Genomic DNA, 17,968 nt, shown 5'->3' with positions numbered 1-17,968 from the left:
TTACATGACTTAACGAAGAAGAAAGCAATCTTTAAATGGACACAAGAAGAGAGAGATGCCTTTCAAAAGTTGAAGAGTGCAATCATCTCGGGACCCGTACTCATTATTCCGGATTTGCACAAACCTTTTGTTGTGGAATGTGATGCAAGTGGGGACTGCATAGGGGCTGTTTTGAACCAAGAAGGACATGCCATTGCCTATGAGAGCAGACGCTTGCAACATGCAGAGCTTCACTTACAGGTTTATGAGAAGGAGTTGTTGGCTGTAATTCATGCCCTTACTATTTGGAAACACTATCTTTTAGGGGCTGATTTTATGGTCAAAACTGATCATCAAAGTTTGAGATACTTTTTGACTCAAAGTAAGCTCTCAGAGAAGCATATGAGATGGGCAAATTTCCTCTCAATGTTTCATTTTCAGATTTTACACACTCCAGGGAAAAAGAATGTGGTGGCGGATGCCTTATCTAGACGACCACAGGTTCATGCTATTACAGTTGCATACCATGAGGACTTATCGGATATGCGTAATACTTATCATCTGGATGAGGATTTTGCACATGTATGGGCTGATTTGCAAGAGGGTATTGCTGTCCCATCTTATGTCATAAGAGATGGATATCTCATGATGCAAAATCGTATGTGTGTGGTAAAGAACCTTCGCCATAAGGTTATGGATGAGTGCCATGCTCCTCCATATGCAGGTCATAGAGGCATTTTGGCCACAGCACAAGCTTTGGAGAGGTATTTCTTTTGGCCACATATTCGCAAGGATATTGAAGCATATGTACGTGAATGTATGGTATGTCAAAAGGTCAAATTTGACAGACATAAAGCACCTGGATTGCTTCAACCTTTGCCTATACCAAATGAACCATGGGAAAGCATTGCTATGGATTTCATTATGGATTTGCCAAGGACGCCACAGGGAAATGATGCTATTTGGACCATTATTGACAGGTTTAGCAAGCAGGCACATTTCATTCCCGTGCGCAAGACAATAAAGCCAGATCATATGGCTAGGATGTTTTTGGCACAGATATTCAAACACCATGGCATGCCTAAATCTATTGTGGGGGATAGAGATCCTAGAACCACAAGTTTATTTTGGCGCGCATTGTTTGACAATATGGGTACAAAGCTGAACTTCTCATCAGCTTACCATCCACAGACAGATGGGCAAAGTGAAATAGCAAATTCAGCCGTCCTCGACTTGCTGAAATCTTATGTATCCGACCGCAAATCGGATTGGGAGAAGTATTTGCCACTTGTGGAGTTTGCCTACAACAACACGGTACATACTTCTACGGGCAAGGCGCCCTTTGAGATTATCTATGGCAAGGTGGTACTACCACCCATCCTTCGTACAAAGGATGAGATTTTTGCAGCAGATGAGTATGTCAGAGACTTGGATACTGCATTTGCACATGTACGGACAGCCATAGAGAGGTCTCAAACCAAGAATAAAAAGGCAGCTGATAAGCATAGAAGGGTGTACAATTCAAACAAGGTGATTGGGTCTTGCTGAAATTTGAAAAGGCACGCCTTCGGAAGAGGCCAGGAAAAGAGGGAAAGTATCCTAAACTTTCCAACAGGTACTATGGACCTTTTCAGATCTTGGAGAAGATCAATGATGTTGCATTTCGGCTTGTACTCCCATATCATTGGAACATGCATAATGCTTTTCATGTGAGCCTATTGAGGCCTTATGTGGGACCGACACCGTTTGAGCCGGTTTTGGAAGACCCACCCGAGGTGGATGAGCTGGAAGAGATTCTTCAACCTGAACAGATTGTTTTTCACAAGGAACGAAAGCTTGCGGGAGGCAAACTTGTTCGTAGGTACCTTGTGAAGTTCAAGAATTATTCAGCTTTGGATGCGAAATGGATGGATGAGGCCTACTTCGAGGATTACCCAGATCTTTTGAAGACCTATCTGGAGGCTTTTCAGTTGCGGTCAACTGATTAGAAGCCGGGGGGATGTCACAAATCCCTATATTCTAGGGACATGCGGATGCGTGTCAGGCCTAGAAACATGCGGATGCATGTATGTATTATACCTGGGCATGTGTATGGATCATATGAGTGGATGCATATGAGTCCAAGGACATGGCAGGACATTTGTGGACTTTCGGGCGGTGCCCGTGTGGATTCCGGCCATGCACACATGGTGTGTTATGATGGCAGGCGGAATATTTTCAAGTACAAGAATGATGATAGGTGGTTCTCCAAGTTTACATGTGCACAATGCATAAATGATGCATGCCATAACTTTATTTTACTTTGTGTGACATTGTCTTGCTATCTGGACAATGCTTGTTATTTTGGCTTGTGAAGTCCGAGGGACCGGGGACGCCCGGGCACCTTGTGGACACGTGTGTGCACTCCTGCTTGGGCCTAAAACTGTGCGCTTATGGGTTTTGCAGGTGGTAAGTGCGTCCACACTCAATTTACAGCTTATTTCATTTACTACTAAAGTTTATTGGTTTGCAGGTCCACACTCATTAATAAGTGGCCGGACAACTTATAATGCGTTCGCATTTGGTTGGACCAAAATTAATGAAGTCCGGACAGCTTATGGCCATTTCCCATTTGGTTGGACCTAAACTTATACAAACAGGACAAATGGAGCACTATGGGCTGGACACCTACCTGGACACCTTATGGGGGACACATGTCAGCCAGTTTGTGCACCCACCAAGCCCCTTAGGTGGCACTGGAGAAAGGCGCCTCCCTCAAGAGGCCTTTTGGGCTGTTTTATTCATTATTCAACACATTGGAGAGCTGATTGAAGCTTTGGGAGTTGCTACAGGGCTGGTTGCTTGCTTCCCGGACTCACACAAGCTTGGATAATGATCCCCACACTCTTCTAAAGGGCTGGTTGGTAAATTTCAGACCTGTATTTTCTGGTTATTGCGAGTTTTGGGCTGGTTACAGGTGTCCAAAGTCAACTTGGACAATACAGGACAGCTCTAGGGACCTCCACAGGGCTATAGGACCCTTTTCAGGTGGATTTCTCGCGATGGAAAGCTGCTGTTTTGGACTGGTTATTGCATAAAACAGGCCGGACAGCAATGGAATATGTGAGCATGGATGTGTCTCAAGGATTCCTGGTGTAACAGGTGTTTAGGGCAAGCATTGGGAACACTTGCTCGCGGAGAACACAGGTTTCTGGATCAGTTTCTCGCGTGGAAACAGGGCCTAAAGATCCATTTACATCCTGTGCAGGGCGGAGTACCTGTGAGGATTGTGATACTCTTGTGCAGGGCGGATGTACCTGTGAAGAGGCTTGTGCAGGGCGGATGTACCTGTGTGTAGGGCGGATGTACCTACAGATTCTCTTGTTTGAGATGTATTCATACATGATGTATTTGGTAGAATCAGGTGCAGGCTGGTGGTGAATCCCCAGGCACCCATAATCTTGTACTTTGCAGACTCTTTTGGTAATATAACCTAAAGGGGGGGGGTCAGCCTATCATCGGCCCCTTTATGTGGTATACTGTCATTTTCAGCTTTGTGGTTGTAATGCTCAATTGTTAAGTGCTCAGAATCTTGTTCACATTTATACGATTCCAATTCACGCTTCCGCCTCCCGTTACAACTTGGCTACCGGCAGTGACCTTGAGAGTGAGGCTGCAGAGGCAGAAGATGCCGATGAGGATGAGCATGAGGATGCAGATGAGGATGCAGATAGTAGCTAGCAGCTGCCATTATCATTTTATTTGGACATGTTATTTAGTTTGAACTTTGGACATGTTATTTATTTTGATCTTGGATTTTGAGTCATGACTCATCACCCACGTGGTGATCCTTTTGATTTTTGTTTAGTCATCAGTGATCACCCACGTGATTTGTGATATCATCATATCTTACATGTATTTTGTTTTTATTGAAATGAATTCAATGTGGTCTCTTATAAGTTATGTCAACAGTTTTTTCTTTTGTATATTTAAAAAATATACATGTTTTTTCTATTTTGTATGAAACCTTTTTGTACCCGTTTCTTACCTTTTATGAAACGTTTCAAAACGTATGAAACCCGTTTCATACCTGCCGTTTCTGAAACGCCTGGCAACTATGCTCCTGCCCCACCTCAGAGGGACTCTTCCGTAGCCCCCTCGCCCGCCCCTGAGGATATCCCCATCAGGCTTTCTCTTTCGCCAGAAGAGGAAGCGAGCCTCACCGCAGAGGTGGAACGCCTCCAGGCACATTCCACCATCTGTCGTATAGTCGGCACTCGCCCCAGCAGAGGGGAGATCCAGGATCTTCTCCAAGCCCGCCTTCTTGCAGATGTGGGCAAGATCCTGGACGTTCAGTTACTGGGCCGTGGACACTACCAGATTGAGTTCGAGACAGCCCAGAGCGTGGCCCAGGTCCTAGCCATGAGTCCCCTTGACATCAGGGGCGCTCGGGCATTCTTCAGACCTTGGCAGCATGGCTTCGACCCAGCAACGGCCGAGCAGGGAGAGCGCCTATTCCATGTCACAGTTTGCTTCCCTGGACTCCGCCGCGAGTACCTTCTGCTCCTTTCTAGGCTAGGAGCATTGGTGGGCTCGGTGCTTGAGACTGGCCCCACAGTAGCTTCAGTGGTGGCTAGAGCAGCTGGTCTACCTTCGGTCAGAGTTTTGGTTCCTGACATCTCCTCCCTTCCGAAGGTCATTCAGCTACCTAGGATAGGGGGGGGGGGGGGGTGGATTGATCAGAGAGTGGAGTTTTCGGGGCTCCCGAACCAGTGTTTTATATGCAGGGAGGTCGGCCACATGGCCAAGGCCTGCCCTCGCAGGAGACCCCGTCCTTCACCGCAGCAGCAGGCCCCCGATGGCCCGCCCACAGATGCGGCTCGGCAAGCAGCCTCCAGGACACCTGCTCAGCCCACAGAGACCTCAGAGTGGCAGCCTAGACAGGGGTGCCATAGAGGGTGACAGCCACAGCAGCACGCCCAGAGACTGATGTAGCAGCAGCCACCACAGTCTCGGCATCACTGGGTTCCAGTGAGGAACAGCTTTGCTCCCCTCCAGGAGGAGACCCCAGCGCAATACATGGCTCACCCAATCAAGCTTCCCCACATCCTCAATCATCAAGTCAAGGCTGTGTGCTGCACAAGGTGTCCACACAATCTTGGGGAACTCCTCCTCTAACATCCTGCCCATGGATACACAATTGGACCCATTGTCCGTGATCACCTGCACAATGATATCAGGCCCAATTTCATTGATTGCCTGGCGCATGTGGGACATAATGAACTCCCCTGTAACCACTATCCCTGGCACCGATGCATCTATGGCACGAATGAACATTGTGCCTTTGCAGGACGACACAAGAATGTTGTACACATTTCTCTTCCACACATCTGTCCATCCATCACAAAGCAAAGTACAACCATACTTTGCCCAAGTGGCCTTGAGAGGCTCCATCTCCATCTCCACAGCCAGTTGCTCCTTGCGAAGCTCAGTAGTGCGCAATGTCTCGTAGGAGGGGCCTGTTGGGGTAAAGGCGTTATGCCCACCCTTATAGTGTGTACAAGCCCATAAGTTATAGTACATAGTACACTTAGTACTTTTAATGTACTAAGTGCACTACGTGTACTAGTGCAATATACATGTGTGATAGGGGAGTCACACACTCATGCCTCATGAGTTGACTTATCCCCACAACTCTCACTCTCTCCCTTCCTTGTTCTTCTTTGTGTATGTCTCCCACACATGAATCTCTAAACCCTAATTATTCCTGTTTCTCCCACACAACTGGTATCAGAGCTTAGTGATCCCTCCCTCTTCCCTCTTCTCCTTGATAGCAAGCATAGAACAGTGAAGCTTGCTCGCAGCAATCGCAGGCAGACAAGGCGTGCAAAAACTGTGCTGAGCGTGTGGGCGACTGGGTTTGGCATGCGTGTGCTGATCGCAGTCAAGGAGAAGGGCGTGGCCTACGAGTACCAAGGAGCTGGTAAAGCGGGTAGCTCTACACGGCGTTAGACAAATAAAGCCTTGGCGAACAGCGTGGAGCGAGTGGCGAAGGCAGCAGCTGTAGGCGAACGAAGTCCACAAGCCACGTAGCGCTCAGCGCATATAGCCAGCGAAGTGGCAACTCGACCACCTCAGCAGCCGTAGGCGAACGAAGTCCACAAGGCGGGTTGATATGGAGTCGGCTGGCCACCCAGGCGAGTGGCGAAGGCAGCAGCCGTAGGTGAACGAAGTCCACAAGCCAGCGCTCAGCCACGTAGCGCTCAGCGCATATAGCCAGCTAAGCGGGTTGATATGGAGTCAGCTGGCCACCTAGGCGAGTTGCTGCAAACAGGAGCCCTCCATTGGCTCAGTCTTCTGCAGTTTGCCTGAGGAGTCCTTCACCTGCACAACTGCAGCAGCATCAACACGACCCTCCTCTTTCCTGCAAACAGAATTTTTTTTTTTCAGAGGTACATGCTTCAATTTTTTTTGGGATTTGCAATTGAGCAAGTACAGTAATCAATTGAGCAGGTACAGGTGCCCAATTGCTCAATTTTTTGAGCAAAATTGGCAAAATTGGGTGACATTGGTCACAATCAGGATCAATTTGCAGGAAATTGGTCACAATCAGGATCAATTTGCAGGAAATTGGATGTCGAAATTTGGGGCTTTTGATGTAATTGTGCAATTAAGCACTCATACATGCTGTATGATGTGAGAAATTGCACATTTGGGCAAAATTGCAGCAAATTGCAGTGCAAATCAAGGGGCTTTTGTGCCGATTTGGTTGATTTGCATGCAGGCAATCGCATTTGATGCTGTGGATAATGTGTTGATGCCTTACAAGCACTCAATGTGCCTGTAAATCAAGGGGCTTTCATGTATTTGATGTATATGTAGCCAGGGGGAAGCATCGTGAACACTCTGGATACCTTCATGTGCGTCAATGTACCATGTATGATCAGAAATTGATCTTAAATCAAGGGGCTTTTCAAGTTTGTATGCTTGTTGAGCTTGGCAAAGCAGTAGGCAAGACATTTATGCCTTGAATCCTCAAAAATCAGCTTGCAGTCAAGGGGCTTTTGCCCAATTTCTGTTCGGAACTGTTGTATGCAGTGTACAGGACTGTAAAAGTCTGATTTTCACTCATTTAGACAGCCAGGAGAGCATTTATTGCTTTTGTACCTGCTGGTACAGATTTGGCACAGCTTTGTGCAAGTTTTGGCATGGCTGTACACTGTTTTGAGTGACCAAAAGGTTCAATTTCAGCTGCTGTACTTGCCGGTACAGGTTTGGTACATCATTGGTGAGCACTTGGTACTGCTGTACAGTACTTTGGAAGGGCAACAGAGCACATTTAAGGTGCTGTCCAAAATCTGCAGCAACCAGATTTTGGTGATTTCATCACAAACAGTGGAAGATATAGCTTAGGAGAACAACTGTAAGCACTTTGTGTGCTTTTGGTGCAGTGTTTGCACATTTTGCAGGGAGTCAGGCATTGACAGGTTGCATTTTGCTATGGCAACCACAGGTGAGAGCTCTTCATTGCTTCACATCAAGAAGCTTGAAGGCTCGCATAATTATGATATTTGGCAAACCCAGTGCTACAATGTGTTGCTCCAGAAGAAGCAGCACAAGCCTATCAAAGAAAGGGGTGTAAAGCCCGCTTCTCTTACTGCTGAAGAGTGGGAAGATATGGATGAGCTGGCAAGATCTACTATCATGTTGTCTGTGTCAGACTCATTACTTTTCAGCATTCGTGAAGAGAAGACAGCTTGGGGAATGTGGCAGAGATTGCAGGACTTGTATGCCCAGCAAAGTGCCTCAAGCAAAGTGTATTGGTTGAAGAAACTCATAGGTCTTCAGATGAAGGAAGGGGCATCTATGACAGCCCATCTCAATGAGTTTAATGGTATTGTCAGCCAAGTTATAAATCAAAAGTTGGCAATGGACGATGAGTTCAAAGCCACTTTTTTGTTATGCACTTTGCCAGAGAGTTGGGACACATTCAGGACAGCCACTAGCAATTCGAATGCTATGCTGTCATATGCAGATGTTGAGGGTGCTCTTCTTCAAGAAGAGATGAACAGGAAAAACAACTCTGTTGGAAAGTCCAATGCAATGAATGCACGTGGGAGATCCCAGCAAAGGGGAAAAAGCCAAGAAAGGGGAAGGAGCAAGTCTCGCTCCAAAAAGGATTTGGAATGCCATTATTGTGGCAAGAAGGGACACATTAAAAAGCAATGCTACAAATGGAAAAATGATCAAAAGGAAAAGGGAAAAGGCAAAGACAAAGAGAAAGATGAAGCCAAAGATGTAAAGCCAAAGGGCAAAAGTGGAGTCAAGATTGAAGAAATCAATGTGTCACATGCAGGTGGCAGTGAGGATGAGGTCCTATTTACTTCTTCACTTGATGCCCATTCACTTCTTACAGGTGGTCATGGTATGCACTCATGGATCATTGATTCAGGTGCCTCCTTTCATGTCACAGGTTGCAGAGACTTGTTTGTCAGGTATACTGCTGGCAATGAAGGAGTGGTTTATTTGGGTGATAACCATGCATGCAAGATTCTTGGTAGAGGTGATGTGAGGCTTGTATTTTCAGATGGCTCACAGCTTATGCTCCATGATGTCAGGCATGTGCCTGAGATCAAGAAGAACCTGCTTTCTACTGGACAGCTTGATGATGCTGATTATGTTACCACATTTGGTAGTGGAAAGTGGAAAATTAGTAAGGGCTCACTGGTTGTTGCCAGAGGCTCTAAGGTGGACACTCTTTACTTCATGCATGCAGGTGTTTGTCACCATGCTAATGTAAATGCAACCGAGCTGCCGGAAATTTCTATGTGGCATAGCCGGTTGGGACACATGAGTGTCAAGGGAATGGAGCAATTGTCTCGTTTGGGTTACTTGCCTTCTCTAAAGTTTTCAAGTTTTCAGTTTTGTGAGCATTGTATATATGGTAGGCAACTACAGTGCCCCCACAAGAAAGCTCTTGGACAGAAAGATGCTCAGTTAGAGCTTGTGCATAAAGATGTATGTGAGATGCCTCAGCTTTCTTTGGGAGGGGTAAAATATTTTGTGTCTTTTATTGATGATGCCACACACAAGGTGTGGGTTTATCCTCTTCGTTTGAAGAGTGATACATTCTCAGTGTTTGAGAAGTTTGTTGCTCTTGTTGAGAACCAAACTGGCAAAACACTGAAGGCTTTGCGTTCCGACAATGGTGGAGAGTACATGTCCAAACAGTTTCAGGACTTTTGTGATGCTAAAGGCATCAAGAGGGAGCTCTCTACTCCTTATGATCCTCCACAAAACGGGACAGCAGAGAGGATGAACAGGACCATTCAGGAGAAGGTCCGTTCTATGTTGTCACATGCTGCATTACCTCATGGTTTTTGGGCTGAAGCTGTTATGACAGCCGTTCACCTTATAAATAGGTCACCTAACACGAGGCTTGGTGGGAAAGTGCCAGAAGAAGTATGGACAGGGAAGCCTCCGTCATACAAGCACTTGAGAGTGTTTGGTTGCGTTGCGTACGTGCACATACGCAGGGAAATGCGCACCAAACTTGATCCAAAGTCTCACAAATGCATATTCCTAGGATATGGTGACAGAGGTGAAATGGGGTATAGACTTTGGGATCCCGTGAATAGAAAGATTATACGCAGCAATGATGTCATTTTTGATGAAACATGCATGTACAAGGAGCCTGCAAGGCAACAGGAGCCTGGCAGAGTCATCTTTGATGATGATGGACATCATGGACAACAACAAAGGGCTGTAAATCAGCCATTACAGCAGGAAAACCAGCCCTTAAATGGTGCTGAAAATGGTCCAAATGGACAGCCAGAGATGGCAAAAGATATCCCTATGGATATACCACAGTTAGAGGAGATACCGGGCATGATTTTTCAGCCTTATGGCATGGAACAGGAGCCACCAATGGGTGATATGCAAGCTGGACAGCAACCTGCAAATGATGGTCATTGGGTACGGAGGTCCACTAGACCCTCCAGAGCCCCTGACAGGTTTGTTCCAGGGGTTGACTACTTGATGCTCACTGACTGTGGGGAGCCCTCATGTTATAAGGAGGCTTTACAGAGGGCAGACAAAGCTCTATGGGAGCGTGCCATGAAGTCAGAGATGGATTCTCTGCATAAAAATGGAACTTGGAAGTTGGTGCATTTGCCTGCAGGAAGAAGGTTTTGCCATGCAAGTGGGTTTACAGGCTCAAAGTTGCACCAGATGCAAAGCCAAGATACAAAGCCAGGTTAGTGGCTAAGGGCTTCAAGCAGGAATATGGTGTGGACTTTGAGGAGATCTTCTCTCCAGTGGTCAAAATGACCACACTTAGAGCTGTGTTGGCTTTGGTTGCGCATGATGATCTGGACTTGATTCAGATGGATGTGAAGACTGCTTTTCTTCACGGTGATCTCCATGAGGAGATATATATGCAGCAGCCAGAGGGTTATGCAGTAAGTGGAAAGGAGAAGCTTGTATGCAAGCTGAAAAAGAGTCTTTATGGGCTCAAACAGGCACCAAGAGAATGGTATCATAAATTTGATACATTCATGAAATCTTAGAAATTCAGGAGAAGTGACATAGATCACTGCTTGTACACCAAGAAAGCTTTGGATGGCAGTCTATTGATCCTCATCTTGTATGTTGATGATATGTTGATTGCCGGGAAATCTCGTAAGGAGATGGATGCCTTGAAGCAGAGGCTGCATCAAACCTTTGATATGAAGGATTTGGGTGATGCAAATCACATTTTGGGTATGCGGATACTTCGGGACAGAAATCAGCATGTGTTGTATTTGTCTCAGAAGGAATACATTGGCAAAGTCTTGCAGAGGTTCAATATGGACGGGGGGAAGAAGGCTAGTACTCCTTTGCCTCCATATGTGAAACTCAGTGCTATGGACAGCCCACAGTCAGATAGAGACAGGGCTGATATGGCCAAGATTCCGTATGCTTCAGCTTGTGGCAGTCTCATGTATGCCATGGTTGCTACTAGGCCGGACATTGCATTTGCAGTGGGAGTGGTTTCTAGATACATGGCCAACCCTGGCAAGAAGCATTGGGAAGCAGTGAAAGGTGTCATGAGATACCTGAAGGGCACACAGGATTTGTGCATTTGCTTTGGCAAACAGGATGCATTAGTGCATGGTTACACGGATTCGGATTATGCCGATCATCCAGATAACCGGAAGTCTACTACCGGTTATGTATTTACATTCACAGGAGGTGCTGTGTCATGGATATCCAGGATGCAGAAGTGCACAGCCTTATCTACTACAGAGGCCGAGTATATTGCAGCCACAGAGGCTTGCAAGGAGGCATTATGGCTATCTCGGTTAGTGGTTGATTTGGGTTATACAGGGGATATTCCATTGTTGCATTGTGACAGTCAGAGTGCCATCCAGTTGGCAAAGAACCCTGTTTTTCATGCAAAGACGAAGCATGTGGATGTGAAGTATCACTTCATCAGAGAGGTGATAGAGAACAAGCAAATTCAGCTTGTTAAGATTCACACGGATGACAACCCGGCTGATCTGTTGACAAAGAGTTTGCCTCCGGAGCGGTTTGCTCATTGCAGACACTTGATGGGCATTGGATGAGGCCAGTTTCAGCCTTGATTTGGCCTTGTATATTATCATGTACATGCTGATTTTTTCTTTTCCTTTACTTAAGGGCACTTTGCCTTTAAGTGGGAGGTTGTTGGGGTAAAGGCGTTATGCCCACCCTTATAGTGTGTACAAGCCCATAAGTTATAGTACATAGTACACTTAGTACTTTTAATGTACTAAGTGCACTATGTGTACTAGTGCAATATACATGTGTGATAGGGGAGTCACACACTCATGCCTCATGAGTTGACTTATCCCCACAACTCTCACTCTCTCCCTTCCTTGTTCTTCTCTGTGTATGTCTCCCACACATGAATCTCTAAACCCTAATTATTCCTGTTTCTCCCACACAGGGCCATCCCACTCACACCCAATGCGGGAGATAGCTCTCATTGCCTTCTTCCATCGAGGAGTCCTGACAATGTGGAAGGATAATCCACATTGAATAAACAACTTCATCAACTCCCTCGTTGCCTCTTTCATGGCAGCCTTTTGCATCCATGCCTGTACATGTCCTTTCTTGAACACTGGAAGACTAGTTCTTTTGGCTCGAGGTGCCGAGCTAGAACCACCTGCAACACCACCTGCAACCTCACCACTGGTATCTTCCTCTCTGATACTGCGAGTCCTCTTGGAGACACTTTGACGTGCTTCAGGCTCTCCCAGATTGGGGATATCCTCAAGGGGGATACCTAGCTGCATGGCCTTCCAAGCCTTGAGGCTATCATAGATTTCTTGTGGCACATGCTTACATGGCCCAATGCCGAAACCCTTTGTTTGTGACAAATGTGCCTTCAGCCTGGTGACACTGCCATGGTGCTTATCAGCACAAAAGTTGCATTTCCACTTTCCGGAGCCTCAGCCACCATATCTAGACTCGAAGGTGACATTGTTCCAAAGAGAATCACCTGTTCGAGGCATCCTGCAAGGCGGGGATAAATGCAGATTGTTGGCCCTGCAAAAGCGACACATAACATAAACTAATCTCAATAGAGCAAGGGTGGACCGTGGAAGATATGCCATAAATATTGATGGAAGAGAAAAAAGTGTGCTGCTTTGTGAGTTGTGCAGAGAAAACCAACTTAAAGCAAAACATGACATTACCCCTTTGGAAGACCTCCACAAGGCCCAAGGACACCAAGGAGCAAGGGGCCGACACAAGCGATGGAAGGAATCGAAGGATGGCACACAAATCGGCAAACTCACAGGCGGCCGCCCACTGGGAAGCGTGAATGAACTGTGCCGTACGATTCACGAAAGGAAACGTTTTTTCTATGCAACACTGGGCGGGAGGAGCCTCCATCAGTGTCTGAAGAAGCTAAGTCGAAGGCGAAGCGAAGGCGGAGAATCCTGCAAGAGCCGAGCTGCACAAAAGGCGGAGGGGGAAAGGCGGAAGACAGAGAAACAGAGGGGGGCGAAAAAACACCCAAAAAAAAGGGGGGGGAGGGACGTAAGGCGGCGGCGAAAAGGCAGAGGGGGGGGGTGGAGGAAACGCGAAAGGGGGTGGGGGAGAGAGGGCGGAGGCAGGCGGAGGGGGTGAGTCGCTGAGGAAGGGGAAAGCAGGGGGGCGCGAAGGAGACGGAGCAGGGGGCGGCGGGCGCTACAGAGCAGGGGCGGGGGGCGCGAGAAGACCGGGGGGGGGGGGAGCAAACGCGAGGGCGGAGAGGACAGGGCAGGCGGGGGGAACAGTCGCGAGGGCGGGGAGGGAGGTGTGCGTGCAGGCGGCAGCGGTATTTCCAAGAGTAAAAATGTCCCAAGTGGGGAGGAATGTTACGTACCTAACACTAACCCTTGGGATTAGGGTTAATCCAGCAAGGTTAGTTGAGCCCTAGGATTAGGAAAAGCAAGCGGATTAAGGTGGCTAAGATTCAAATTTAATAAATCCTAGGTTATTCGCTATTTATGATTGGACTATTATTTATAGCAGCAATAAGCACTATATAAGTGAGTCCTGCGCTATTATTGATTCATTGTTGTCTGGACCTCGAAAAAGAGGCTTACTCTTGCCATGGACATGATAGATCACGAGTAGTCTTGCCGAGGGCCCTTGTGGGTAGGCACTAGTGGTATGGGACACCAGGGGTTGACTGGCATGGACTCGTGGGAGTGGAACCTTAGCCCCTAGTTCAAGGAAGGCTTGCCGATGCGAACCAACGGTTGGGTGATAAGCTTGCCTGCATCTCCTTCTGGTTTCTCTAATCTTGTTTCTGCTTGTGTATTAGGTGATCCTCAGGAGGAGTCCCTCACAACTCAATAGGCTCACCCCACTTATATAGCCACTTTACACCTATAAATAGTTATAACTTATGGGATAACACTAATTAACACCCTAGCCCATATGATTAGCCTGCTAATCTAATCTTCAGGGTCTCCTAACCCAAGATTAGGCTGACTAACCCTACGGTTAGCATCAAGTACGTAGCAAATAGTCTATGTGAAAACTTCGTTGAGTATCACCAAGATCTTTTTCCAAACCCATGGTCAAATCTATGCAACATTTTTGCTCACGAACCAATCTTCGTTGTCGCCTAGATTTGTCATGTGCATCCCGCACTAGAATGCCGTTGGGCATGACTGTTATAGTCACCAGAAAAACGAGTGTCATGTGCAAGTTTTGCCCATGGACATATCCTAAAGCTAGTCCAGAAGGGGCAGCCAGAAAAAGATGACTAGAACCGTTTTGGAGCATGAAGTGCAGTTTTGGCCAGTGTTGGACTTGGAGCAAGGCATGGAAGACATGGAAGGATGCTGTCGGCTGCATGGAGAACAGGCGGCGCAGCATTGATGATAATTATGCCCAGTTGGCCAGAGTCAGCTGGCCGACTGCTGTTTGTCCAAGAGGCCTATAAATAGGCATGTTCCCTCATTGTTGTGGTCATTCACTCCCTTGTGGAGTGGGTCCATTATGTAGGACTGTTTTGGGTGTTTTCCACCTTTTCATGAAGGCAGCCCATGGCTGTAGATTTAGGGGTACTTTTTGTACCATATGAATATACTGAATTTCCAGCTCTCTCTCTCTCTCTCTCTCTCTCTCTCTCTCTCTCTCTCTCTCTCTCTCTCTCTCTCTCTCTCTCTGCGTTTTTGCATCAGCACGTTCTAAGTGGTGTTTAGGGCTGAAAGAAGACTCTCAGAGCTTCCGCGTGTTACAACGAGAAACGGGAACAGGAACAGGAACGTTCAAGGAATGGAAACAAGTTTTTAGGGGTGGAAACAGCTGTTTCCTGTGACAATATCACTTGGAAAATGAGAAACAACCATGGAAACGGATGTGGTCGTGAAATGGAGAAACGCACTTCTAGGGACTAAAACGGCCGTTTCCTGTGACGATGATGACTGTACAAGACAAAGCACAAGGCCCAGAGGCCGGGCACAAGGCAATTTGTGAACCCTTGTCCAAGGACGAGTCGCCGGTGTACCACCTAGGGGTGGTCAGAGTCGGTCGTGCACGTCCCGCACACGTAGCTGTGCCAATCTTCCAGAAAGATGTAACCCTCTTGTATCAAGTAATGATGTTCCGACGTCCCATACACTTAATAGACAATTTGGTTGGGTGGACGGGCACCTATCAAAGTCAACGTCTAGGTGTATGAACTCATTAAATTGGTACTAGAGACACCATGGAAAAGGAAAGATGGATAGTGTGCAATCCATGAGCAGTGGGCAGCCTTTTGGACTGTCCAACGCTGCCCGGGTTTGGTAGGTGCCCAAAGGGACCATGGAAGGCCGCCAAGATGGAGAGGCCTAGCCCTAGTCAGCAGCCACCAACACCTCTATAAAGGGGGTTTGGGGGGCAGCCAAGACAACATCTCGTACTCGCAAGAACCCAGAGCTTGTGTGCATGCCAAAGGTAGGGCCCATAGGCCAGAAACGCAAGTGCAAGTAGAGAACCGGGCGACCAGCATGCATGGCCTAAGGTCAGTAAATCAGGGCCTGAACAACCCTAAATCAATCCCTTCATTTCATCTACAGCAATAAAGCAAATACACCTTCACGACGGTGGGGGCCCTTCAGAGGGTTAATTGGGACCCAATCTGGTGTTCTCTGTGAATCTCTCTCTCTTCCTCATAAATTCTGGTTTATGAATGCTAAATTCTGCTCTAACCAAGTTAACAATTCCATCTCCAAGCTTCCGCATGTAACAAAATTAGTTGCTTTTAGACTTTCTACCTTGTGCCTAGAGTGCACGTCCGCTGTAGAGTCACATGGTTTTTACTTTCACCCCAAAGCCTCGAAAGTATGGCACAGATGTGATGGTCCCTCCACGCATCAAAATCAGAATGGACTGTCATCTCAGTGTGTACGACTTGGCAGAACTGCCACATGTCCCCTTTTTTGCGAGTATTTGCAAGAAGCTTCTTTACTAGAGCACAAGGTTGTGGTAAATCAGGTGCCCTTAGCTTCACCAGCAAAGCATCATCCCTCGTTCCCAACAGCATTGGCTAGCTCATGGAATTACAGGACCTATCCTTTTCAGTTTCCTGGTGGGCTCGCTACTGCAACGATCTGCCACTCCTCCAGCAGAGTATGGGCCGACCTCATTCACACCCTCCATGGCTGATGGGAGTGCCGTCATGGCAGTTCCCGAGCTATGCAGGAACAGGGGTGCATCTGAACGATTCTGAAGCCCCAGATGAAGCCCCTGGAACCTAGCAAGGATGGGATCACTTGGCACTACGGGCCCCAACACAAGCAACCTCTCCAAATGCATGCTGACATGTGATGATTGAGATCAAAATCAAGATATTACTAAAAAAAACACATTAACCTATAATCCATGCGTACATGTGATGAGTAAGATGAGAAGGTTCCACAGATTGAGACCTAAAAAACGTCAATTGTGCATGTGTCTCTAATAATTTTCTCTGTGAAATGCTCACCATTTTCAGGGCTGCAGTCCTTGAGGAAGTCCACGAAACTGTATGTCTGATTAATGGAAATTTCGGCATGCCATACCTGGTTAAATTAAAATGCAGTGAGTAGCTTCGCGAAGAAGCCGAGATTGAATCATTAACGGCATCATAACATGCAAGATTACCTGCAACAGCACTGCACGGTCTTAGATATACGTGTAACACTATAATGCTTCCTTGATTTGCCCGGCAAGTAAGTCCCACGGGCATTTCACACCTGAAAGTGTTTTTGGCTCCCTTTCATATCGGGGGCCAACGTCCGCGGACAAGAGCCCCCGGTCGGACACCTCACTCCTTGCCCACCCCTTATTAATAACATTACGTCAGCTTGGTGCTGAGCCTAGTGATTAAAGCTTGGGTATCTCTTGGAGGAGGAATGGTTCTCAAATCTTGGCAACCCATTTCTCAAAGATTTCAAAGGTGTCCCTGGGTGCGCTCACTCACCAACATCCTAAATTGTCTTACATCGGATGTGCTCCCTTGATTTGCACAAATAAAAATTCATCGTGTAAGGAAGGGTCATGCCCCCCCTCCAAACACTATTGTTCACATTTTCTTTGATAGGGAGCATATCAGTTTGCCCTCCACACAAATGAGCTATTGTTGTCAACAAACAGCATGACATAAACCAAATAGCCTTGCCTTAGGCTAGGTTCACAACTGTCCAGGACTTCCACACACACACACAAGTTTCAAAGGATGAGATGCCTTGAAGCATTTGAAACGTGCTTAGAGATTGATTAGTATGTTGATGAAAAGAAAGGGTGCGTCAATTGTAAGATGCCACATATAAACTCGTTTATGTGAGTTGGCATGATAGTTCATAAATAACATTAAAATATTGGTGGGTTTTGTATTAAAAAAAATTAGTGTCGTAGTGGAGCAGAAACTTGGGAAAGAGAGCACTTGGATGCATGATTTGGACCTTTGCTTATAGAACAACAGATCATTTTGTTTCCATTAGAGGGAAGTCATCTTAATGGCAAGGAGCTATTGCACTATTCTAAGGACTTCATAAAGTCTTTCAACATTTCCCTGTTAGCAGTCATCTCCTGTCTGTATATTTACACCAAGGCCTCTGTTGTGGATGTGCCCGCCCGATTTAGGTGTTTTCTCATTTTTCCCCACTCTCCATATTTTTCCCTATATTTTCCAGGTGTGGGAGGCTGTATTGGGGACCTGTCAGCTGTAAAAGATGCTGGTCGACTGGTCACTGGCTGCCCCGACTTTCCCCTGTGTGCTGGCCGTGGCCGACTGTATATTGTTGGCCGATTGGAGGGAAAACTAGTCGTGGGCTTTTTGCTTATTGTCGGTTGTCTATAGCAGCAGCATGGGCCCCTTGCCCCACACACATCTTATTCTTGTATCCGGGATTTCTTGTGTATATAGCAGAGTTATACGGTTCTCTCTCTCTTCTCTTCTCTGCGTTTTTCTGTTGTGCACTTGCTCTAGTGTTTTTAGATCTTGTCTTCATCTCCGCTGCAT

At 46.8% G+C, this 17,968-nt stretch overlaps 1 protein-coding gene across 1 annotated transcript in view; it reads right to left on the bottom strand.

The window, feature by feature from the left end:
• LOC147619566 (uncharacterized) overlaps window positions 1-16,679 on the bottom strand; it is a 54,874-nt gene extending 38,195 nt beyond the window's left edge. Inside the window, exons 1-2 of the mRNA XM_086773463.1 lie at window positions 16,609-16,679; window positions 16,451-16,526 (exon numbers count right to left, since the gene is read on the bottom strand). Coding sequence (XP_086629589.1) covers window positions 16,451-16,519 — 69 coding nt within the window. The 5' untranslated portion in view covers window positions 16,520-16,526; window positions 16,609-16,679. The remainder of the gene's footprint in view (window positions 1-16,450; window positions 16,527-16,608) is intronic.
• Window positions 16,680-17,968: the final 1,289 nt, after the last annotated feature.

Source organism: Cibotium barometz, chromosome 33 (genome assembly GCF_041138505.1).
Source record: "Cibotium barometz isolate CiBa-2024 chromosome 33, ASM4113850v1, whole genome shotgun sequence".
NCBI classification, from domain to species: domain Eukaryota; kingdom Viridiplantae; phylum Streptophyta; class Polypodiopsida; order Cyatheales; family Cibotiaceae; genus Cibotium; species Cibotium barometz.
This window is presented reverse-complemented; position numbering and strand designations above follow the sequence as displayed.